Here is a 25,773-nt window from a genome sequence, read left to right on the forward strand (position 1 = left end):
TGCTAAACTTACAGTTCATCATCTCCAATGTTCTCCTGATGTTTCATGTGATTCCTAGAAGGTAGCTGGCCAAAGCTGTCTGATGTGACACTTGACATCAATTTACTTCACCACACAAATACAAAATTTTATTTAATTTCTTTCCAGTCTCTTTAGGGAAATCACTTGGAGATGTTTCACAGAGCACCAAGTGCTCCACAAAGCATAGTTTGGAATGCTATATTAGGGATTAATTTTTACTCTACCTGTACTGGTAAATATCGAAATATTGTTGTATCAGTTTATAATTAAAGTTTCTGGTAATTTTACTGAATGGATATTTCTGTAGACAACCTGCAACTGGGTGAAAATTCTGCCATTCTGTTACTATTATCATGAATTCACAAACTCTGGTTTTTGTAAGGTAATTGTCAAAGTACGAAATTGGTTTTCTATGCTGAAGTCCATTCACATCACCTACTTAATGCGTTCATTATGGAAATGAATTCATCATTCAAAGTTTTCATAGATCATCTGTAACTCTATATCTGATTGGTAGAATATTAGTTATCGATACCAAGAATAATTAATATCAGTCCATCTCTAATTCCCATATTTTGGTTTTGTCAGTATCCCAGTACACTGTGTCTCTTTTTCTAAGACTCTTCATTATGTAGGTGCTTAGGAAATGCATTGCACTTAGGATAATAAGTGTACATGATGTAGTAAAAGAAAGGACATTGTATTTTCTATATGCAACATAAACATAGTCACAGTACAGTTTATACTTACATTGCTGATTCTTGCTAAAGAAAACTACAAATTAAAATTAGAAGTAAGTCCAACTAAATTCACAACATATGATTTACTGTAATCTGGGGTGAATTCAGATGCTTTGGTGAGTTTTTTTATTTATATATCAAACAAGCTTCGCGCATGGACAATCGTTATGCATTACATTATGGGGTATATTTATGAGAAACACAATCATGATAAAACATTCCATGAAAAGAACATACTTCAAATTTTATTAACCCATATCTGATGTCCGAAGTCACTCCACGTTGTTTGGTGATTTCGGACATACAATTGTACAAACAGTTTGTCTGAATTTGAACTATTCTATGGGTCATTTCGGACACAAAAATGAGTTTTAAAAAATGCAATGGACTAAATAGAGACAAAATACATGCATATATATAAATATCCATTACATGAACTGCATATTAAACAAGACAACCACAATCACATCCGTTTGTATTAAATGTTCCACCTTAAAGCATGCTTCCAGTAAAAAAGTCAAAAAATATCATATCCACATGTGAATATTCCTCTTCTCGTGTGACTATCGAAGAATCTCCATGATCTTATCTTTTTCAATGGAATCCTCATCTGCTATGGTAAGAATCACAGACTCTTCTACTATTATTACATAGAAATTTCACATCAACATTTTTTGCACCCACACCAGTTACAACACCGACATATTTTCATGTTTGCTCTTTTTTGTTCTCTGTGTATGTATTGTACACTGTTACAAACACACCCTCTTCTAGAACATGATTGCAGGTTTCTGACACGGGATCTCTCTCATGTTGATCTGGCATTTTTGATTCATCACTGCTGTCTGTGTGCACAGAGGTGAGGTTTCAGATTACTGCAAGGAGGATGAGTAATTTTCCTGCCTTCACATCTCTTATAGCATTCTTCAAATCTTTCTCATCATAGTTTCAATAATTCTATCCTAAAACGTTTTTTTCCTGCACACGTATCATTGTCCAAATTCACCCCGCTGAAGCAATGTCTTCCACTTTGACTACTGCTACACGTCCACTTGCAAATGCACACAGCTTACATTATCACAGAACTGTCCTCACACCTCCATTATTGACACATTCCTGGAACAAAAATTTCAAACTCCCATTATGTGTCAGCTTTGGCCCAAAGTTTCCGCTATTAAGGACAACAATGTAAATTCTCTTTTAACTTCTGACACGACTCACATGCACAGATTCAACAACTGGAGGTTATCAGCTACATAACTCAGCAACGCCACAAGCGACAACGCAGAAACTCACAACGCAACTGGTGTAGTGTTGCAGGCTCGACAACGGAGAAAATACACTCCTGTCCGAATTCACCCCAGATTACGGTATTTTGGAAAGCTATATTACAGTAGTCAAGCGAGAATTTTACTTCAATTGAAATCTTAAAACTTTTTTTTTCCATCCAGTGATGATTTGAATAATCAGTGTGAGTCATTGCCAAGCAGCGATATCCAGTCAGGAGATGAATCATCTTCAACAACCATCACAAAGGCAGGAATGAGGAAAAAGCAGCCTCGCTGGAGGAAAAAGTATCTTGTTGCAGGCTTATTTTCAGATTACTACAAGGAGGATGAGTAAGTTATCCTACTTTTCTTAGGGGAAAGAACTAACAAATGCTTGCTTTGTGTGAAAATTTGTTCATTTTAAAAATCATGATTTGTCTATTATAGAGCTCCCACTTAACTGGAAAATTCTGGGACATCAAGCTATAAAAGTGGGATATTTTTAAATGAATCACAAAAATTCGGAAAGTCAGGAAAAATCAAGTGTTTTTTGTACTTGCCAGCATTTGGGAAATATTCTACATAAAATAATGTTGTTATAGGTGTTTTGTTCTGTTAATTTCTGAACAGTGTTGAATATACTTGATATTATTGGATTTAAGTGCAGTTAAATATTTAAAACTTTTTTATTAGCATTTTAAAGCACCAAAGAATTATCTGGAAATGTATTTTTAAATTATCTTGAAATCCCAGGTAAATCAGGGAATTTTGTAAAAATGATGGGGAACATTCATTTGTTATAATGTGTTAACTTTAGTGTGTGCATGCATTCAACACTATCTCCTTAGTGTGTGCATGCATTCAACACTATCTCCTTTGCATGTGAACATATATTGCTGCAGTGTGTAGAAATACTAGCACAATAGCCATTTAAGAAGCCGTTCTGATGTTACTTATATGCATTCTATTGTCCTCAAACTTCACTGAGTGACATGCTTTTGAAGCATTTGCATTGTGAATGCTCCACAAACGTGTCTAAAATGCTTCAGTATAATTTGTGCATTCACTTTCTTGCACAAAATACATAGCAGAAATATCCATTGTGTTTCATGTTATTGTAAGTGACGTGAATCAGTTACACTCTGTGATTGTTCCAACATTGTTCATCTTTACTGACTACTGTCTCATTTTAACAGGGCAAGAAGACATAATGGTGAAGTTGGGGCTGGCCCTGGGAAACCTCGCTTGGTGTACAAACCTGAAGAGCATCAGCATGGTCTTCTTCCACCACCATATCACTGTGGGAAATACCTGAGGCAAAGGCGTGTTGATTTCCAGTTGCCATATGATTTGTGGTGGCTTCACACTCATAGTCAACTTCCTGGTCGTGATATTGTGCCATCCTGGAATTATAAGAAGATTAGGACAAGTAAGTAAAGAAAAAGCTTGCAGCTACAGCCTGCCTACAGGTTAATATACAAAAACTATTTTAGGACATTAAATTCAAATACATTGAACAGGGTAGGGTGTCTACCAGTCTTGAAAACCTGGAAAAGTCAAGGATTTTTTTTTCTGTGAAAAAATGTATTTTCGTTTCTGGGCCATACCAAAGTTAATGACTTGCTCCTGGCATTTCAAGAAGGTATAAAAGGTATCAATTTGAAGAACATAATGCAAATATCCATGGATGGACCAGTAGTTAACTGGAAATGTCTTACCTTTTTCAAGGAAAACATGGGTATTAATGAGTCAGAAAGTACAACATTGCTGGAAATAGGAAGCTGCGGACTTCATGTTCTTCATGGTGCTTTCAAAGCATTTTTCCAGAGTTTGGTTGGAACGTGGTGGTATTCATATTCATAAGAGCAGTGTACAATTTATTTAAAAATGTTCCAGCTTGGGAGAGCAGATTTCACAAGAATTACAAAAGTTTTGTCCAATTCGGTGGTTAGACAATGGAAGTGTGGTGGAAAAAGCACAGTACCTTTTATCACTTCTGAAAACCTTTGCTGACAGAGTTTCTGGTACCAAGGAAAAACTAAGGTGTGAAGCTTTAAAATTATTAAGTCAGAAATGAGCAATCTTCTGTTACCGGTCAGGCTATTGCAGCTGAAATAGAACCCTTTCTTGTGAGGTTTCAGTCTGATTCAATGGTGCCTTTCCTCAAGCTACTGAAATCCCTTATGTCCAGGTTTATAAAGAATTCATTCTGCTTGAAACTGTAAGTTCTGAAGATCTTTTGAAACTAAATCTAACTGATCCAGAATGTGTGTGTTCTGCAAAAGAAGTTGGCATTGGATTTGCAACCGGAGCAGCATTTAGATCTGTGAAATTATCTGACGTTCAGGTGTTACATTTTCATGAAGATTATCGAAAATATTACAATGTTTGTGTAATAAGATATGTGTGAGATCACCATTGAAATACAGGCTCACATATGGTGCAGCATGTCTCTCTCTCTAGAATCCGTTTTGGATGGAAAAGTAGGTGAAGACCAAGTAAATGTGGCATTACAAGTCATAGTTGAAGAGCACCATTTTCCTGGTCCTGCTGCAGATGATATAAAACGGTTCTAAACTGACTTATGTAGTAATGACAGTGTGATTGCAAGAATGAAAAATTTTGACATTGCTGTTGATCGGCTGGATCAGATGGGGATGACAGTTCTTGAAGACTGTAACAACAGTGCCTTTATACTGTTTCTCCAGAAGATTTTAATGCTTTCACATGGAAATGCTTTTGTTGAGCACAGTTTCTCTGTAAATAAGCAATGCCTTGTGGATGTGGATAATCTTGATGAGGATTCACTTGCCCAACGATGTATACATGATGCAATTGTAAGTTACGTAGGGGTTGAAATAGTCCCTATAACAAAATCTTTAGTCCATGCAGCAAGAAATGGAAAGTGGAAGGAAGCACTGAAAAGGAAACATGATACAGTGAAATCTCAGTTATATGTTTTATGGGGGATGGAAGGGTAAAAACGTATAACTGAGAAAAATGTATTATTGAAATATAATTATAATAGTAAAATTAAGTACACAAAGGAAGAAAAGGAGTACTACATATACACCAAAGTTTGCTGTATTACACTAATCTGTTCTAAATCGTTATTTTAAATTCAGAAATTCACGAGAAATAGACATTGAAAGTGTGGGGGGTGGGGAGAGGTGAAAGGGATACATGCAAGGTTTACCCGCTTGATCCATTCAGCCAATTCCCTGAAAAAAACTATGCTGAACATTAGGACGTTTATCTCAGTCTTATGTTTACTGTAACTCTCGTTCCCCTGCTTTATACGTTTTCCAAACCCAAAATTTGCAAGAAGCCTGTCCCATATGCCAGTCGACCTCTCCCTCCCCCTCTTCCTTGCTTTTGTAGCAGCCTATTCATTCACAATGCGACATTGAACTCGGGGAACAAGCGAACTATTGCCAAAACAATAGTCATTAAATGCTGCTTTCTTTAGCATATTAACACGTTCTAAAAGTGTTACTCTGGGTGTCTTTGTTGTGCCTCCCCCCCAAAAAACGTATGTGGACAATTGAGAATCACTATTCCCATTTTTTTTATCTACATAATCCTTTCTAGTAGAAGGGGGGAGGAGAGGGGGAGCGGGGAGCGGGGGGCAGGACTTGCTTGGAAAACTTTCCTTTCTTGTTTGCTGGGAGAAAAGTAAGAATAATTTGCCAATCTCGGTTTTCTGATATTGGTTCAGGAACGAGTTTAAAAAGTCTCTAATCTCTTCTCACAATTTTGAAAGGGAGGTGTTTAAGTATCCTTTTTTTCTTTAGTAGTCAGCCCTAATTTTGCCATCTTTTTTCCTGGGTACAACGTTCTTTTTAGGAATACTGGGTCAAGGGGGAGGGGGCTATAATCCCCACTAACCCCCCCCCCCCTTGGGCACACCACTGTGCATGGGTATTCACGAAGCAGCCTTCTTTTTAATGCAGCTATCTGCATTCGAAACATTGCTGGTGTGTCCCTTACAATACAATAATCCTTCCCCCTTTCTGTAACTTGATTCAGGAATAAGCAAGCTGCTGACTAAGAAAAAAACATGAAGGTGGTAGTCCAGCTTTTCTTTGTCTTCAACAAGTGCTTTATCTTAAAAACGTGCAGAACATTCTATTCTGGCACCAGTGTTATGTCTAGCTCTTCCAAAGCAGTCCCTTTCCTAAATCGCTTCTGACAGCAATGACCAATGACTCATCCAACATGAAGGATGCAATTTTTTGTTATTTTCTTGCCTTCTGTTAAACAAAACCATAACTGTTATCTGGCAGATAACACAAGATTAATACTTTTGAATACTAGAGTCAGTGGCGTGCCCAGAATTTTCGAGGGGGGGGGGTTACGTATACATTTGTTTTTGCCTTCCCGATGGCGTCGTGGTAAGGTCATCGTTTTGTAATCAAGGGGTTCCAGGTTAGATACCCAGTGGAGGCACTTTAAACTGTAGGTCCAGTCCCAATTAGCCTTCTGTGCATAAAGTGGACTTAAAACCTTTAGCGGACGTGGACTTAAAACCTTTAGCGGACGGAGCCTTGCATGCCTATATTCCCGTTGAAGCCGGCACCTTTATAAGCGTGTACTTTTCAAACTTGCCACTAGTACAAAAAAATCGTAGCTCGAGAACTATACCTTGGTGCAACCTATCTTGACAGTGACGTCAGCTGGGACCACACTGCAACTTGATGTATCACTCCGCGCCAAGCATGAAACATTTTCTCCATCACATTTGCATCTCGGAGTCCACAGAGAAAGCACATAGAAGGAGCGGAACGTTCTTGCATGCAACTGTTTCATGCGGAGAAATGTCAATGCTTGGCGCTAATGAGACCCAGCTGGAACCCCACCCTCCCCCTGAAGGCTGCTGTCGACTCCCCCTGCCTCTAGTCCCATGCTTCTTTCCAGCAAGCAGAGTTAAAAACGTATAACTGAAGTCTTTTTCCTTGTTGGGACTAAACTCGTTGAACGTATAACTGGAAAAATCGTACAACTGAAATATAATAGCACGCAGCCTTATGGGAATTTGCAGGGACTGCCAGAAAAAAAGTACTAATGAGAAAAACGTACTATCATATCATAGCAATTTCACTGTACAACAGAAACTGAGAAGACTCATTTAGAAGAGAGGAAAAGAAGTATGGCATAACTGAAAGAACCGAGTACAAAGAAAGCTAAAATCCTTGAGAGATCTGCAAAGGATATCGAAGAAATTTGTGAAAAGATGAAAGCATTAAAGATGAAAATCGTGTAGTTGTGTTTTTTCGAGTAATGTGGTCTTTTGAAACTTTCACGTGTTCATGAATGCCAATTCTACATATATGTTAGAAAAACATTTCAAGTATTCAAATTGTGCATTTATTTTAAAGGAAGAAAACTATTATACAAAATCACATTCAGTTTATAAACATATATATTATTTTTCTTGTGTGTACTGAATTGTTATGGAAATAAATTAACTCCAAAAAATTGGTAAAACTATTATTTTATAATGTGTGGGTGGATCGGATGGCTATAAGGGGTGAAGAGAGGCCATCAATAATTTCACATAATGTGATAATGAAAGCTTGCTAGTATATTGGTAAATTCCCATACATATACAGGTACAAGAGGATAAAGTATGTTTTGTGGTGAAAAGATTAATCTGATCTTCTACAGTTTACGGTTTTAAACTTGAGTGTGAATTTTTATCTAAGTGCTCTCATTATCTTACATATATCATCTTTCACTGGGTGCCAAAACTTTGGGGTCCATTAATTGCCCTAATAACTTGGTGTGGAAAATTTTTGTGCTTGGTCTGGAAAAGTCAGGGAATTTTGTTTTCACAAAATAGTAGACACCCTGATTGAAGTAAAAGAGATGGATTAAATTGTTAAAAATTGTTGCATAACAGTGCATGCAGACTAGAAGCGTGCAAAGCAGATTACTACAAGTTCCCGATGTGGATAGTGACTGTGTTACCGAAATTAATGAAATACAATAAACATATACATGGATACATAAACATATGTCATGTGTATATTAATGTCTTACCAGTATTCCAGTAACATGAATTAATTTAAGATTAGGATACATTAAAATCTTAAATCTAGGTACTTAAATTAATGTACTTGACAATGTATCATAAATCATTGTAAGGAACTTAATGAAATTACATGCATATATTCAGAAAAATAATAACAAGATAGCAAACATTGCCCTAATTTACAAACTATTTATGGATATATCAGATTGGTAAAATTACCAACAATTTTATCTGTAAATCAATATCCCTATACCAATACGGCTATGCCAATACCAATAGAATGCACAGTCTATCCCATCTCTATATATTAGTATTTGCAGCTAAGCATGAGAAAGTACACATTGAATCTTGTTCGTTTCATTTTCTGCTGTTCATATACGAGACTGAATATCTAACAGTGACTTCTTTCATTTTAGACGTGTATTTTGACGTGAAGCCCACACAGATGTATGAGGCACAGGCCTGCAATTGCCCTCTACCAAAGGAGACTGTTTGCAAAGGCTGTGGTGAGGACTGTATAAATCGCATGGTGTATGCAGAATGCTCCCCGCAACTTTGCCCCTGCAAAGACATGTGTTCAAACCAAAAAATACAAAAGCATGAGTGGTCACCAGGTCTTGTGAAATTCATGACCAAAGAAAAGGTAGGAAATCGTGTTAGCGTAATGTTTTCTCTTTGTAGAGGTTAAGCTAATATAGAGTGTTTGCCAACCGTAGTATCATTGTCAGTTATCTTTGGAAAGGTTTTTCTACACAATGCACACCAGAAGATCCAGTACAACTATTTTCTCTTTATTTGTTCACCCACAGAAATGTGCAGTTATTCTTTGCATTCAACAAAAAGCTAGAGGGAGACTTTAGTCATGGAATTTATGTTGTGTGACCTCTTACATGAAAATGTAATTTTTCTCATTTTGAAAACTCTTGGAAGCATTTTAATATGTGGATTAAGGGGTGACCTTTTTTCTATTCAGTAAATTTTTCGAGGTGTCATACTTTCCTTTGATTGTTGTTCCAGAATAATAATTAACTGAGCTTTATTTATTTTATTGAGTATCAAACTTTGAATATCAAGCAATTTTTTTTTTCTAATTTTAAATGAATTGTGCCGATTTCCAGCGGTAAGAGGGGTTTGACTAACCAGTTTGACAGATTGAGAGTTACCAGCTCAAGAGCTCAAAATACAAGATCTGAAGAAAAATAATTTTGTACAAGTGTGTAGTTACTTTTGCTATTCACTGCACACTCATACACCAACATTTTCGCACAATTAAAATAAATGTACTCTGAGTTTATGATTGTATACTTCTTTTATTTACAGGGCTGGGGAATCAAGACCAAGTATTCAATCAGAAATGGTGATTTCATTTTGGAATATGTTGGTGAAGTCATCAGTGAGAAGGAATTCAAGAACAGAATGGCTTCGAGATATGTGAATGATACACACCATTACTGTCTCAACTTGGATGGTGGTCTTGTGATAGATGGTCACAGGATGGGTGGCGAAGGTAAGCTTGTGAATAGGGCACTACTTTTTCTTCAATTTTTATGCAGATGTTCTTACTCTAAGCATGATATGCATGTGATAAAATGATGACTTCTTAGGCAGGAGTTCAGAGGCTTCTTGATATTTCAAAAGCTTGGGGTGATAACCTCTTTTGCTGATTATTACATGCATAGTTGCTTATTAATTAATATTATTTCCTTATTTTTCAGTCTCTATTGCATTAAATGGAATATATATACTGACATATATCATAATACAATTTATAGTTCTATAACAGAAATTTTACATCATTACATGCAAATGTTGATTCTCACTGTGCACTGAAGCTCTAAATGTGTCCTTGAAAATATATACAGTGGAACCTTGATTTTACGTTTTTCAGGGACCAAGCAGGAAAAACTTCAAATGTGGGGAAAATGTAAAATCGGAAAAAAAATGTATAACATTTTGCTATTTTGGGACCATAAAGATTGAATGTAGAATGTGGGAAGATATAAAATCCGGCAACATAAAATAAGGGTTGCACTACATTTCTGAAAAATTAAGAAACAAACTCCATCTTTATACAGGGTGTCTACCAGTCAAGAATATCAAGAAAAAGTCTGGAAATTATGCTTGTGGTCAAGAATTTTTGCTATTTTTCTACAGTACAGTGAATTTAAATTGTTATATACCTGTACTGGTATTTGATAAAATGTAATATTTGGAAATCTAAAATTGTATTGAGTTGTGGTTAGGATTTCTTGAGTGAAGCTTCAGAAAAAAAAAAAAAAAGTAATATGACTATTCATCTTAACCGGCCTTGTGGTAGGGGGTTTTCATTGAATAAAAATATATATTTTCTTAATTTAAAACTGTACCTAGAATCTGGCTGTCGTACCAAGCGGTGTGCAATCACATCGCATAACGTTTATTTCACAAAATCCTGTTTCCCTGTTGGCTGCTTCAGGGAGGAGGGTTTTTATTGCCCAAGCACTAGGCCTAATTGGTTGTTTGACCGTAAGTTCCTTCATAGGTAAACACAGCAACAGAGGGTCACTGCCATAAAGGCAGTCTCAGCCATCCTGGGAATAAGTAGGGGATGATTAAATAAATGTTAAGAAAAAGGGGAAAAGGTCAAGAAAGAGTCATGAAAAGTCAACAATTTTTGATTTGTTATTGTGGTAGACACCCTTTTATCTTCCACCCAATCTTACGTAAATGTTGAGTCCCATGGTGCCCATCACTCAAGACACCGATGTTGCCGATTCCTGTGAGTCAAACTAGCTTATTTCCTTCGATTCTGCACAGAATGTTCGAACAGTTTTCTGCAGTGGTTTATGGCACTGAGGTACAAATGTGTGGCAATGCAGGAAACAGCCCCAACCTATTTTCTTTCGTCACACTCTTGGAGCATGTGAGGAGGAATGGTTGAAGATTTGTGATCTTTTCAAGGGGAAAAAGGTTTCTTTACTGATGTCCCCAAGAGAACCAGTGTGGTACAAGAATAGTCATTATTATTCCATGTGATATCCATGCACACACAAAACCTATCATATTATTATCCATGTATAGTAATAACAGTCTTTATTATTGTTTACTTTGCATGACATGTTACTGTATTTTGATTTTCACAACTTACTTACCATGCAGAATCTCATTGCAAAATTCACGTCAAGAAAGTATGTGCTGCTGTTGTACTAGTTTTGAACCCTTGTGTCTTCAATACAAAAATTACAATAATCTTTGTAACACCTGACAAAGTAGTGGCTAACAATGTAGCTGTGTAATCGAGGGATATAGAGTTTTATCCTTGCTGGAGGTACATTGCATAGTAGCTCAGAACCTACTTTAAACCTACCTATCTGTTCAGAAAGTGTACTTAAGTGAAAATTTTGTTTGTACTATACTGCAATAGAAATCTGTTATTCTCTTTCAGGGAGATTCGTGAACCATTCTTGTGAGCCCAATTGCGAGATGCAGAAATGGAGTGTGAACGGCCTCTTCCGAATGGCATTGTTTGCTCTAAGAGACATAGAGCCACAGGAAGAGCTGGCGTATGATTACAACTTCTCTCTGTTTAATCCAGCAGAAGGACAGGTAAATTTGCAATTACTTGGATAATCTCAGATGTGCATAGTTGTACAGGGTGAGTCAAAAGTCAGGGTACATAGGGATGTATAGTATATCTTCAATGTGTACACCTTGAACATCAATGCATTTGAGCATGCGACGTTCCCAGTTCTCCAGAACTTTTTGAAGAATGTCTTGCATGATCATGTCTGCACATTGCACAATGGGTTCCTTCAGATGCTTAATGTTCTGAATCTTAACTGCGTGTAGACAAGTGCATTTGAATGACCTCAGAGAAAAAATGCATTGATGCCAGGTCTGGAGACCATGGTGGCCACTCGGGGAAAATCACTTCCATCCTTTTGTCTTTTGTAAGTGTGCATTGTGCCACCCTGGGGCACCGTGGATGGATTACAGGTGTGCCGCAAAATGTTCCAATATTTCCACTGAAATGACACTTATTCCAAATATGTACTTATTTAGTACTATTTACATACAAAATGTTTTGTGAAGTGTGTGTTTATTTTTTAACTTAAGGCAAGCAACCTAGCCACACTGAGCATCGCTAGTGTTAGATAGGTAGAGGCACATATTTTTGGTGAATAAAAAGGCAAAATTTCTGTACAAAAACAGAGTTGATTTCGGGTTCAAAAGTGGTAAATAAAATAAAATTTCGGTGTTATAGCAGTGAATAATCACATCGAAAGTGCTTTATAAAATGACATTTTGGTTTTAAAATTGTGAATATAATCCTAAATTTGATTTAAAAACTGCACTTAATACACAAAATGAACTTATCCCTTCTAATAGCACATTTATGTAGTTAGCAGAGTATTAAGTTTATTCCTGTGTAAAGGGGTCCATTTTTGCTTCTCAAATATTTACAGCAGAATTATTCAATTTTCCGTGACTTGCATAACTCACAGGATACTTCAGACTTCTGAAAGTGTCGCGTCGGTATATAAATGGTAAATTTCGTGTTTAAGAGTCAATTTCGCATTTTGCAGTTCATTTCGCATTATTTCGTGACAAAACAGGGTGGAAAAATGCACCTCAGACCTTTCAGAAACATGAAAAATTAACATTAGAGCATGTTATTTCATATTTCGTGTTTTCATCAAAAACTAAATTTGCATGCCTCTATAGATAGTCCTACATTGTGGGCACCGCAGAAAAATCTTGAAACACTTAGTGTGCCGTGAAACAAAAAAGTTTGGGAACCTCTAGTTTAGTATATAGTAAAGTTAAAAAATCCCCCCCCCCTCTCCTTCCCTGGACACCCATTTTTTAAAGGCTGGGTGAACTCCAGAGTCACTCTATGCAGCTTTAAAAAATTCTCAACTGGAATCACTCACCTAAGGATCAAACCTGGATCTCTCACGTGACAGTTTTACACCTTGCTGACTGGACCAACCTGACTCTTCACTAGAATATGGTACTTTTTTGTAGCTTGTATTATTATTATGTATGTTGCTTTTATTATGGATGGTTTCATTGTACAATGGCATCTGAGAATCTCATTCCAGTGTAAGTATTCTGTACACACACACTCACTCACTCACTCTCTCTCTCTCTCTCTCTCTCTCTCACTCTCACTCTCACTCTCACTCACTCTCCACCACCACCGCAATTCATTAATTGAAACCCCACTTTAGAGATCCAATTCCCATTAATGTCTGTGCATAAAACAAACGTTACTGCCAAATATTTGGCATTTACGTAAAGTGTAGAGTGAAATTATAGAAGCATAATTTTTCTTACTTCTGCTTTATCTACTCATAAAAATGGAGCCCTTAATGCATGGTTTCTTTATTTTCTTTGAACATTTGTAGCCATGTAAGTGTGGCAGCTCCAGATGCAGAGGAGTGATAGGAGGAAAATCTCAAAGGGTCAATGCTTCGTCATCCAAGGAAGAGAAAGCCGACAAAGAGAAGAAGCTTGTGGGAAGGCCAAGGAAGAATGCGAGGAAATCTAATGTAAAACAGCAACAGCCACAGCCTCAGCAGAAGAAGAAACCGGACATTCAGGGCTTAAATAGGCATATTAATTTCACTCCGATGAAGCCAATGTCCCATCAGCAGCGATGCTTTGCACAATCTCGCCATTGTTTCCTACTCAGAAATCTCGAAAAGGTATTTATTTATTATTCAGTTCATACACCGCATTTGATTACACATTCTGTTGCACTTCTTTTCTTTCATTGAAAATATGTAGCAACATTTGACACAAGTAGAAGTACTTGTTTAAACAATTAGTAACTTTGAATTTACTTTAACATTTGTGCATGTGAAAAAAATTCCATGGATGTTTTTTTTTTCTGTATTGTTATTGACATTGACTATAATGTCTATGTTTTAACACTATTTAATGCATTATTTTTTTAACATTCGTATAGTTTTTACTGTCATGTTGCCACTTGCAAACAATTTAATATCATCAATTATATTAAGAATATTGATTTGGAAATGTTTTTTGGGAGTAGAAATTGTGTTGTTGCTCTATTTATTCTAGTAACTATTGTTCTTAAATACTATTTGATAAATATTTTGGATATTATATACCTCTTCTCTCAGGCCTACATTTGAAAACTCAAACAGAGTTGATCTATAAAACTTGCAAACAGGTCTCCCCATATTCTTGATGTCAAGACATAGTGATCATCATGCAAGAGTCACCTTCGCTCCCTCCCAAGGTATTCATTAGTAGGAGACTGGGTGAGCCCCAGAACCACCTGTGCAGGAACATTTCCATCCTGGGAAACAAATCCTGGTCTTTGTGTGGCAGTGCATTCATTGCTTTACCAAATGGACAACAATGACTATCAAGTACTAGAACATTTATAATTTAATATCAGGTTAGGAGTATACATAAATTTTATCCATTGTGTTCCAGTATCAACATAAATTTCATATCATTCAGTCTTTCATTTCCATGAGAGAAAATACAGGTAGTGATCAGATACCGCTCTGACACAATAGTGATGTCAATTTCAAAGATATTAAAATTATTTACAAATTATGCAATATAGATGCTAACTGAAACTATGCCATAAGAATCTAGTACAGTTTTGCTTTTAATTATTCATAAGTTCACATAACATAATTATTCAATCACAAAATCCATTTCTCCCCACAATGCTGCTGCCAAAGTAATGAAAATACTGCTGAACCTAGACTCTTATTAATTCCACCCTATATCAGTGATTGAAAAATCTAACTATTAAAATTTGTTCAAACTATTGATTACTATGGTTGTGTAAGTATTGCACTCCAATTATATGCATCAACTTGCTTTAAAATATTCGAGAGTTACATCAAAGTATTACCTGCCATGTAAATAAAAACGAGGTTTTTTCTCCACAATGCTGGTGCAAAATAAATGAAAACTTCAAATTTTGGATAATTTCCAGGATAACTAATATCTGCAAAAATATCGCACGGCATTTTTGCGGACCGCACAAAAGGCATAAAATACTAGAAAAGTATCAGCAGGTATTCGTAAGTAAATTCCAACCAGCACTTTTCAACACTGATACATTGGCATCAGATTCGGCTCGGCATAATTTCCCGAATATATAGACTGCAAAAGTACCAGGGGGCATTCTTGCGAACTCTGCAATTTCCTGAACTCTGGAAAAGTATTGGCCGATGTGCGTATCTGTGCAAATTGTGGTAATATATTTTCTTTGCAGGTGAAAAAGTTGAGAGAGCGGCTCAAGCAGGCTACTCGCAAGGAACAGCCAGTACCAGGCTACAACAAGCCTGCACCCACAAATATTAAACCAGCTGATGTCTTCCTCACGCAGTTGAATGCCCTGTCCACCCCAAGATCAGTGAGAACTCGAAGGTTGGCGCAGGCAGAGGATAATCCCGAGCTCACCAAAACAGCTCGTTTGGCCTGTGTTTTCAAGAATATTTATAATGCAGTAGCTGGAGCCAAAGGTAAGGCTGTAACATGGTTTCTCCCAACCTGAAATTTTGGAGAACTATTGCCAACTGGAATTCTATGGGAATTTGCTCCACAAACATGAAAATGTTGCAGCAGATAGTAACCCACATTGAGTGCTGCTTACAAATTTGTCTACCCTCTGAGAAATCTCTATTTTTACATGAGGCAAACTTCACAAAAATATATAACCAATGAACCATATTTAATGTAAATGCACTTTTGCACTTGTTATAAACATATCTGTACAAACAACCATTTGTTCTACTTTTCGTGACTTGCATTAGTGCCATTTTTCATGTCTATAAATTTATTCACTAAGTTTGTAAGCTTAGGTACAATGTAAATGTTTTGTGTTAAAATGTTAGTACCCATTAATTTTTATTATATTGATTGATATTTTTAGCTTTTAATTTTTGGAACCTGAAATTTTTCTTGAGTTTCATATGGGTGTTAAAGTTTCATGTAGGTATTGATTGCACCAAGCACCCTATTTAATTAAGTACATTTTTGCAATAATTAAATGTTAGTGCTGAGGTGATACTTTTGCTAGTTTTAGCAATTTGGGATTACTAAGAGGTTTTACGTAGACTAGTTACACATGTGAGGAGGTTAGAGCTCAGCTTCTACACCTGAATTATAATATGTAAATTTTTTCTATTGTAATTATACCATATCAATCTACTATAGTTTTACTTTTAAACTTTCATAATTTCTCATGAGATAATTATTGAATCACAAAATCTATTTCTCCCCACAATGTTGTTTCAAAAGCAATGAAAATTATGCATTTTATATAATTTCCAGGATATTTAGATTCTGCAAAAGTTTTGCACAGCATTTTTGCGCACCTGAGAAAACAGTGACTTCAGTCCTACAATGGATGGAAAATAGTATATTTGAATTCTGCAAATGTGTTAGCTGCTCTATTTTAGTTTGTACTAAGGATTTTTTTGTGCCATGCTCACATGGTTGAAGTTAAATGTTAAAATTTTGCACTTTGTTACAGATGAAAAAGGTCACATTCTGTCTGCACCATTTGTCTCTGTTCCATCCAAACGGAAACTTCCACAGTATTACCAGCGAATCAGTGACCCAATTGACCTCTCCACATTAGAACGCAATATTAACACTGGCTATTATAAGACAGCAGATACATTCGACCAGGACTTCATGAGACTTTTCACAAATAACATTCGCTTCTATGGGCGGACATCAGAACTTGGAATAGCGGCTGCTCGTCTCCGGAAAATCTACAATATCACCAAAATTGAGTCAGTTTCTCAGCTGGAGGATGTCATAGGGGAAAGCTTACCATCATCCTTCATCCCTGTTCATGATATTTGTGAGTAAATATATTTGTACGTAAGTTTTAAGTTTGATATAACTTAACACTGAAGGCGTTTCAATAAGAAATAAGAAAATGAGATTTTTTTAGTGTTCCCACTAACCTGGAAACCAGGGAAAAGTCTGGGAAATTGCATTGTTTTTGGTGCTTGCCAGGATTGGAGACTTAAGTAACACATTTCACATTTCTCTCCAGCAAACTTCTTGATACATGGTTTGGTCCTGTAAATGTGGTGAAGGTACTGTGTAGTAGGGATCGGACATATTAATCGGGCCTGTAGCCACAATATTTTTTGGTGGGAGGGCCCATCCCTTATCAGCAGCCACCATCTAAAGATAAAAAAGTGACAGCTTTATAAACCAACAAAATAATTACAAGCCCCCCCCGCTACATGCCTGCCAATCCAATATATCTATACATATCTTATTTACTGCAATATTATGCCTTTTGTTATTTTTTTTTTAAAATGTATACAGTGGAACCTCAATTTTATGTTCCTGCATTTTACATTTTCCCACATTATACATTCACTCTTCATGATCCCAACATAGCAAAATATTATAAATTTTTCCTCGATTTTACATTTTCCTGAATATAAAGTTTTCTCAGCTTGTTCCTCTGAAAAACATAAATTCGATTCCACTGTACATATAATATACATTCCATTCTGTTTTTAAAGTAAATGTCTAAATATGCAGTTTCTTCTGCATTGCAAAAGCTTGGATTATGTGATAACATACATTATTAATGTCAACGAACCATTTGGAATTTTATATTGGATCAGTTATCTGTGTTGGCAAGGTTCCATATTTCCATGTTGCTGTTTTTGTTGTCCATATAATTTCAAAAGACAGGTTGTACCAACCAGGATGGAGATGATAGCACGTCACCGTCACTGCAGGTGCAGTATTTGTTTGAGAGCAGTGATGTGCTTCCATATCCATCTTAGATGCTACAACCTATGTTAATGAAGATAGTGGTCCTTCAAAATGAATCTTACGATATAAACGACAATGTGGAAATAAGGAACTTCACCTACACCTTCTTGATGTGTAAAAATTTTTGTGTTATATTTTTTGTTCATGTATTTTGAACATCATTGAATAAACTCCTTTCGTTTCATTTCCATACAAAGCTTACAACTTAATATGTTAAGAGGGCCTCCCCAATGGCGTAGTCATAATGTTGCATTGTAATCGAGGGGGCCCGGATTCGATACCCAGTGGAACCACATAATTGTTCAGACCCCACTTTAAAATGTAGGTCCACTCCAGATAGCCTTTCTGTGCTAAACTGCACTTAAAAACCAAAACTCAATATGTTAAGTATTGCTCAGAAAAGGTACGAGGGCAGATCGGAAAGTAACGCACAATAATTTTTTGCTCAAAAAGTTTAGTATGTAACAAAAACCAAACAAATCACAAATGAACTGACATCTTTGACCTACTTTTCTACATAGTCACCAAGTTTCTCAACACACACACCAGTTTCAATATGCCCTGTTCGTAGAAGTCCGTTTGGTTGGAGTATAGCCATCTGCGGACTGCTGATTTCACTTCCGCATCTGTCGCAAAGTGTTGGAAAAGCCAGGAATTTCTTCATGGGACCAAACATGAAACTCCGACAGTGCCAGGTCCAGATTGTATGGTGGATGCTGGAGCACCTCCCACCCAAATTCGGTGAGTTTCTCACAAACAGGAGCAGCAACATGGGGACGGGCATTGTCATGAAGAAGTTTGACACCATCAGCATGAATGTTGCGGCGTTTGTCAGGAAGGGCACTACGCAACTTAACCAAAGTTTTAATGTAGGCTGCAGCATTCACAGTGGCCCCGTGTTCAGCAAAGTCCACCAATAACATACCAAACATGTCCCAGAACACTGTCAGAAGCACTTTCCTAGCAGATTGAGTCACTTTGAATTTCTTTCGTACTGGGGAACCAGCATGTTTCCACTCCATAGAGGCCTGCTTGGTTTCAGGCATGTAGTGGTATGCCCATGACTCATCACCAGTGACGATTCCTTTCAGAAAGTCATGCCCTTCTGCGGCGTAATGCGTTAAGTGATCCGTGCTTGTCATCATTCGCTGGCCCTTGTGGTGGTCTGTCATGTTCTTAGGCACCCAGCGAGCACTAACTTTACGGAATTTCAACGTGTCATGAACAATGTCATACACCACACCATAGGAAATGTTGAACATATGCACTAAGGTTAAGGTTCGCAGTTGCACACGCCGGTCGTTCACAATTGCTGCCTCAATGGCGCGGATATTCTGCGGAGTTGAAGCTGTTACCGGCTGCCCGGAGCGTGGCGAATCACTAAGGTTCACACGACCCTCTTGAAAGAATACACACCACCTGGAGACATTGCTACGGTCCAGACAGTCGTTCCCATACACGCCATGCATGTCCCTGTGAATTTCACTCGGTGTATGCTCTTTGGCCCACAAAAATCGAACCACACTTCGCTGCTCTTCACACGTGGACGACAGTAACGTGCGCGCCATGTTTGTTTCGTAGTTCAGGCTTCTCTCGCTAGAGCTGCACAGGAAAAAGAAATACCCTCTCTGTGGTGCAAACTTCAAACTCTCTCGTCGTGCAATTTCAGCATTCCAGCTGCAGTACCTGGGGAGAAAAAAATATTGTGCATTACTTTCCGATCTGCCCTCGTATTTGGAAAGTCCAGGATTTCAGTTTGGCAAGATGAGTGGAAATCCTGATACGGCAGTTGTAGAATTTATAAAACACCACTGTGTTCCGTACTTCATCTTATATTTACATTGATATATGCATTTTTTTTACAGGTGGTGAGGAAGAAGATGTGATAAGATGCATCTGCGGGTTGTGCAAAGATGAGGGCATGATGATACAATGTGAGCGCTGCTTAGTATGGCAACACTGCGATTGTGTGAGAGCTGATGAAGGAATTGAGCATTACCTGTGTGAGCAGTGCAATCCTCGACCAGTGAACTTCGAAATTCAGATGTCTCCTCAGCCTGATTATGCTACACCTGGATTAACACACTTTATATCCTTACTAAGGGGCGATCTTCAGATTCGTCAAGGTAATATTTTTATATGTATACAGAATGACATCTTGGAAGGCCATTAAGCTTTCTGTCACCTTCTGCATTCTGTATTTTGCTGAGAAAATTAGATCTGTTATAAGATGCCAAACTGTGGTCCAATCAGTGTACCACAACACAGTGAGATTGGGCCTCTCTGATGGCGTAGTGAGAACGTTGTCACGTTGTAATCAAGGGTCCCAGGTTCAATACTGAGGCACATGGCACAGTGGTTCAGATTCCACTTTAAAATGTAGGTCCAGTCCTGATTAGCCTTTCTGTGCATAAAATGGACTTGAAACAACAAATCAATCAAATACAGTAAGATCAAACTGGCCCAAGAAATGTATACAATCCTCCGTAGACGTGAAACTTTGCAACTTTTATTAATTCAAATCCATTGTACCCTTGAATTTTCGGAAAGTTCGCCTTGAAAACCGGGCTTGAAATTTTATCATGGTTCTAGAGTGGCCACCGTGGAAATCTTATTCTCCTAAAAAGGGTTTGATGACTTCTGTCTTCCCTTTATTATGGAAAATCTTGGGATTTCAGAACCACCAACAAAAAATATCTATTTTTACTGGTGAAATTTTGAAATTTCATACTTCCGCATTGCACAATTTAATGGTTATATCCTATTAACTTCGAAGACTCTGTCTTCATTCACTAAGGGTACGGCGTCTGGAGCATAGATGGTACCTCATCACTTTCATACGGAAGGAAATGCGGGAATACAAGCGTAATATCAGGAAAATACAAGTGACGTGGTACCATCTCCGCTCCAGATGCCGTACCCTTAGTGAATGAAGGCAGAGAGTTTTCGGAATTAATAGGATATAACCATTAAATTGTGCAATGTGGAAATACGAAATTTCACATAAGTAATTTTAAACCATGTTTACCGCATCCATCATGAAATTTTTAGTTGCTGTTTCTTTGGCTTCACTGAAGGCTCAGGAGGAGAATGGTTCATGTTAGCTAAAGCAAGGGAGAAGATGGACAAGATGTGGCAACACATTTAGATGTCATCCTTGTCATGTGCTGTGGTTTATGCATGAAAAGGTATTGGGCAAGGGCTGTAATTGGGCATTATTCATTGTCTGATTTTCTCATGTTCAGCTTATCTGGTCTTGGACAAATCTATGGCAGTGCTGTAAGTAATCAATACAACAGCAACTACTTTACCTCGTACACAGATTTACTGCAGGGTCTCCGTACTCCTACATATGAAAATTATTATCCATATTACTTGAAAACTGAGATAAAGATCAGACCATGTACTGTACCTTGTTTTGTACTCTGAATTTTTGGACTCGTATTTGGGGATGGGAGAAAAGAATGCAACATGGAAGTGTTAAAATGATAAAAAAGGTGTTAAAATGTTTAAAAACTTGGTGACCCTATTATTCCACTGAAATGAAGTCATTTCTTGTGGCTATGAGGTGCCTTTTAATACATTGATGAGAAGTGACATGAAATATCACTCATACAATTGCAGGGAATATTGAATTTACCATGCTGATATTCTGCTGACACTGATATAATGCATAATTGATTTTTATAGGTGACACCGTGTATGTATTGAGAGATATGGTTCCTGAGAATGGCCAGAAGTCAGCCCCAGTAAAGCTGAATTACAAGACAGCAAAATACGTGAAGTCGCATGATTTAGACATCTTCCGGGTGGAAAGGTTATGGAAAGACGAGAAGTAAGTAAAAAAACATTTTCTCACATTTACCTAGTGTAATATGAGTCTTCATCTTTTCTGTTAAGAAACTTTAGCCATGCCTCCCCATCTATATTTCTCCAAAATATCATTTCTTGAGATGCTGTCCTCGCACCCAGGGGTAGAAGAAACTAAAACTAATTCAGGAGCCAGCTTTTTTTTTTTTTTTTGGAGGGGGGAGGGCAAATGTGTTCTAAGAAAGCCAAGAATCCAACTAAGACATTGCCACATATTTTGAAATATTTAATGTATTAATTAATACAAGATTGGATTCAAAGTAATTAATCTTTGTTCATGAGTGGCTTTCCTAAAGAAGGCTCAACTGCTAACAGCATGAATAACTATGCAATACATTCTAATATATGGCTGACTACCATGTCGCTGCAGATTTTAAGATTCGGCTAGCAAAAGGAAAAAAATATATAATGGTATTTTTAATATTCTGATTTAATCAGGCACCCTGTATTTTTCTACTCCTGCTCCCACCTGTTCTGTGGTCAGTCTTTAGATCTTCTTCCATCTAAGTTCGAGTGTACGTACTCTCATAAAATGCTCTAAATTAGCATTAGGACAGTTTAATTGTTATGTTAACATTTTGGCTATGTATGGGCATATCAATGGCTGTAAAATTACCAATTAGTAGAGGCACATATTTTTGGTAAATAAAAAGGCAAAATTTCGGTACAAAAACTGGGTCAATTTCGGGTTCAAAAGCGGTAAATAAAATAAAATATCGGTGTTATAGCGGTGAAAAAATGGATGAAAAGTGGTATATAAAAAGACATATTTGTTTTAAAATTGTGAAAATAATCCTAAATTTGATTTAAAAACTACACTTATTCCACAGAATTAACATTTCACTTCTAATAGCACATTTATGTAGTTATCAGAGTATTAAGTTTTTTTCTGTGTAAAGGAGTCCATTTTTGCTATATTAACAGCAGGATTAATCAATTTTCCGGGAATTGCATAACTCTCAGGATAATTCAGACCTTGGAAGGTGTCGCGTCGGTGAATAAACCCTGAATTTCGTGTTTAAGAGTTAATTTCGCTTTTTGCAGTTCATTTCGCATTATTTCGTCACAAAATGCACCTCACACCTTTCAAAAACATGAAAAATTAACACTACAACGTGTTTTTTCAAATTTCGTTTTTTCATCAAAAACTAAATATGCATGCCCCTACCAATTAGCTATAGTTAGAGGCACATATTTTTGGTAAATAAAAAAGCAAAATTTCGGTACAAAAACTGAGTCAATTTCGGGTTCAAAAGCGGTAAATAAAATAAAATATCGGTGTTATAGCGGTGAAAAGTTGGATGAAAAGTGGTATATAAAAAGACATTTTGGTTTTAAAATTGTGAATATAATCCTAAATTTGATTTAAAAACTACACTTATTCCACAGAATTAACATTTCACTTCTAATAGCCCATTTATGTAGTTATCCGAGTATTAAGTTTATTTCTGTGTAAAGGAGTCCATTTTTGCTTCTCCAATATTAACAGCAGAATTACTCAATTTTCCTGGGATTGCATAACTCACAGGATAATTCAGACCTCAGAAGGTGTCACGTCGGTGAATAAACCCTGAATTTCGTGTTTAAGAGTTAATTTCGCTTTTTGCAGTTCATTTCGCATTATTTCGTGACAAAACATGGTTACAAAATGCATCTCACACCTTTCAAAAACATGAAAAATTAACACTAGAATATGTTTTTTCAAATTTCGTTTTTTCGTCAAAAACGAAATATGCATGCCCCTAGCTATAGTATATAATAGGGATGGGCCAATACCGATAAAGTACCGATATAAAATTTACCGATACCGATAACAGATATTCTACCGATCCGATATAAAATTAGATATGGTACTTGAAGAATCTGAAAGGTTTATTGACCTCCTTAATAAATGTGTGTTTCGAGGTGACTGCAGTACAAAAGAAATTGCATATTTAAACATTAACATTTTTTAGAAAGTAAGGTATGGAGATTATCCATAAAAATTACAACGAAATGGCAGAATTTTGCACTAAATTATCAGATATTTATCGATATATCAGATCGGTAAAATAATCGGTGATTTTACCGATAAACCGATATGCCTATGGCCGATACCGATAGAGTACCGATTAATCGGTCCCATCCCTATATAAATACAGCTAGCAAAGTAAATGTAAATATGCCGTTTCTTTTTCAAAGCAAAATCCATTGCAGTCACCGTATTACATCAGTAAAGAAGGTTAATTCACAATTCAATGTTCTGGGAACATTTGTAATTTTTGCATCTGCTTAGTAAAACATTAGTTATCAGTGTTGATAAATTTTAAGTCAGTACTTGATTGGCATCAGCCAAAATTTCATATAGGTCCATCCGTACTCTTAATAAATGCTGCTGGCCTCCACGGTGGAGTGGTCATTGCCACATGTTACAAGGCCAGAGGTGGCAGATTTGAGCCCCAATTAAGACATGGAGGTACCAATTTATTTGTCCCTTCATTCATGTTTAATTTGTGCTCCTATGTAGCCAAATGATTAGCACTCCCAGCATAGTGAGGACAATAATGAGCTCCTTGAAAATGAGAAGTGGTGGACCTCTGTCTAAAAAACCACAAAACAAGTAGTGACGGGACAAGACAAGACTTGGTGTGGTACACGTCATCCAATGAAAAGAACCCTGGCAGGCCATGACCCTCGGAGGGCTGTTTCACTATTGAGTTCAGTATTTATTTTTCGTTTTAATTAATATCCTCAGTTTTTATTCTTTTTCGAAGCAAAACCCATTGTGATCACCCACACATACATTAATGAAGGCAAAAATTTCATTTGATTGTTCCTGTAAAACAGCATAGAGTAAACAATATGGTTAAGGGTTTGTTGTTTCTCAACCTTGTAATGGGCACAGAAGCAACTAACAAAATACCTATAACGTGATCTATTTTTACAAGCAATTTGCCAGTTAGTTGAAGAGCAAATATTTTTATGTCTGTGCTTGGTTCAGTAACCAGAAACATGTTCAGAAATGGGTTTTAGACATAACTCATAGAGAAATCTTACTAAATAATTAATATTTCATGTTCTGGTTTGAAACTACTGCATTTAACTAACTGGTGTAATTTCGTTGGTTTCTTTCAGGGGTGAGAAGTTTGCATTTGGGCATCATTACCTGAGACCGCACGAGACGTATCACGAACCATCTCGCAAGTTTTTCCCCAACGAGGTCATGAGAGTGCCGCTGTATGAAATAGTTCCTCTTGATTTGATAATGGGCCATTGTTGGGTCCTCGATTTGAACACCTACTGCAAGGGAAGACCCATAGGAGCTGCGGAGGAACATGTGTATGTCTGCGAATATAGGGTTGACAAGACGGCACATCTCTTCACGAAAATATCAAAATCCAAGTATCCAATTTGTACCAAAGCCTATGCATTTGAGAAATTCGACACACGATCGAAACCTCAGAGAACATATACAGTAAGTACAATGCAATGTTTAAAAGCAATTAAACATTCAGTAGTGATTTTAAATTATGTTCTTCCTTCAATAGACTTAAACATGAAAAATATCTGTACCTAGAGCTTATTCAAATTATCTGCATTGTTAATTTGTTTCTTATTTACAGTGGTACCCTGATTTAATGTTTTTCTGGGGACCCAGGTGGGAAAACTTTAAATATTCTCAGATTTTAGAGAATACTTTGTTCTGTTGGAACCATGGAGACTGAGTGTATAATCTGAGAACATAAAATCAGGGTTCCATTGTATAACAAATATGAAAAATATGTATGCTTATTGTTCCATCTGCCACAGGGACTGAGTGTATTGAGTGATCTGCTAACTTCCTTGGCAGAGTGTTTAGTATGGCATGCGATGATGCCAGGTGTTCCAGATTTGTATCCCAGTCTGGGCATGGCTGTTCTTTGTGAGTGTTCCTTCATCAATTCCATGATATCCTCACTCAAGAAAAGAAAAGCGAAGTAAAATAAACCAAATCAATCAGTGTTGAATGTTTCTACTTGTTGTCTTGCCACTCAGCTATCCAGGTTCAAGTCATGGCCTGGGCATACATGTT

At 36.9% G+C, this 25,773-nt stretch overlaps 1 protein-coding gene across 7 annotated transcripts in view; it reads left to right on the forward strand.

Annotated features, from left to right (window-relative positions):
• Positions 1 to 25,773, forward strand: part of ash1 (histone-lysine N-methyltransferase ash1) — a 154,208-nt gene that overhangs the window by 115,631 nt on the left and 12,804 nt on the right. For all 7 annotated transcript variants that reach the window (XM_083118392.1, XM_083118395.1, XM_083118396.1 and 4 more), the window contains 11 exons: positions 2,213 to 2,380; positions 3,226 to 3,458; positions 8,480 to 8,706; positions 9,384 to 9,570; positions 11,488 to 11,648; positions 13,454 to 13,753; positions 15,313 to 15,562; positions 16,576 to 16,911; positions 19,718 to 19,978; positions 21,543 to 21,687; positions 24,837 to 25,176. In XM_083118392.1, coding sequence (XP_082974518.1) covers positions 2,213 to 2,380; positions 3,226 to 3,458; positions 8,480 to 8,706; positions 9,384 to 9,570; positions 11,488 to 11,648; positions 13,454 to 13,753; positions 15,313 to 15,562; positions 16,576 to 16,911; positions 19,718 to 19,978; positions 21,543 to 21,687; positions 24,837 to 25,176 — 2,608 coding nt within the window. The remainder of the gene's footprint in view (positions 1 to 2,212; positions 2,381 to 3,225; positions 3,459 to 8,479; positions 8,707 to 9,383; positions 9,571 to 11,487; positions 11,649 to 13,453; positions 13,754 to 15,312; positions 15,563 to 16,575; positions 16,912 to 19,717; positions 19,979 to 21,542; positions 21,688 to 24,836; positions 25,177 to 25,773) is intronic.

Source organism: Lepisma saccharinum, chromosome 3 (assembly GCF_977018435.1).
Source record: "Lepisma saccharinum chromosome 3, izLepSacc3.1, whole genome shotgun sequence".
NCBI lineage: Eukaryota > Metazoa > Arthropoda > Insecta > Zygentoma > Lepismatidae > Lepisma > Lepisma saccharinum.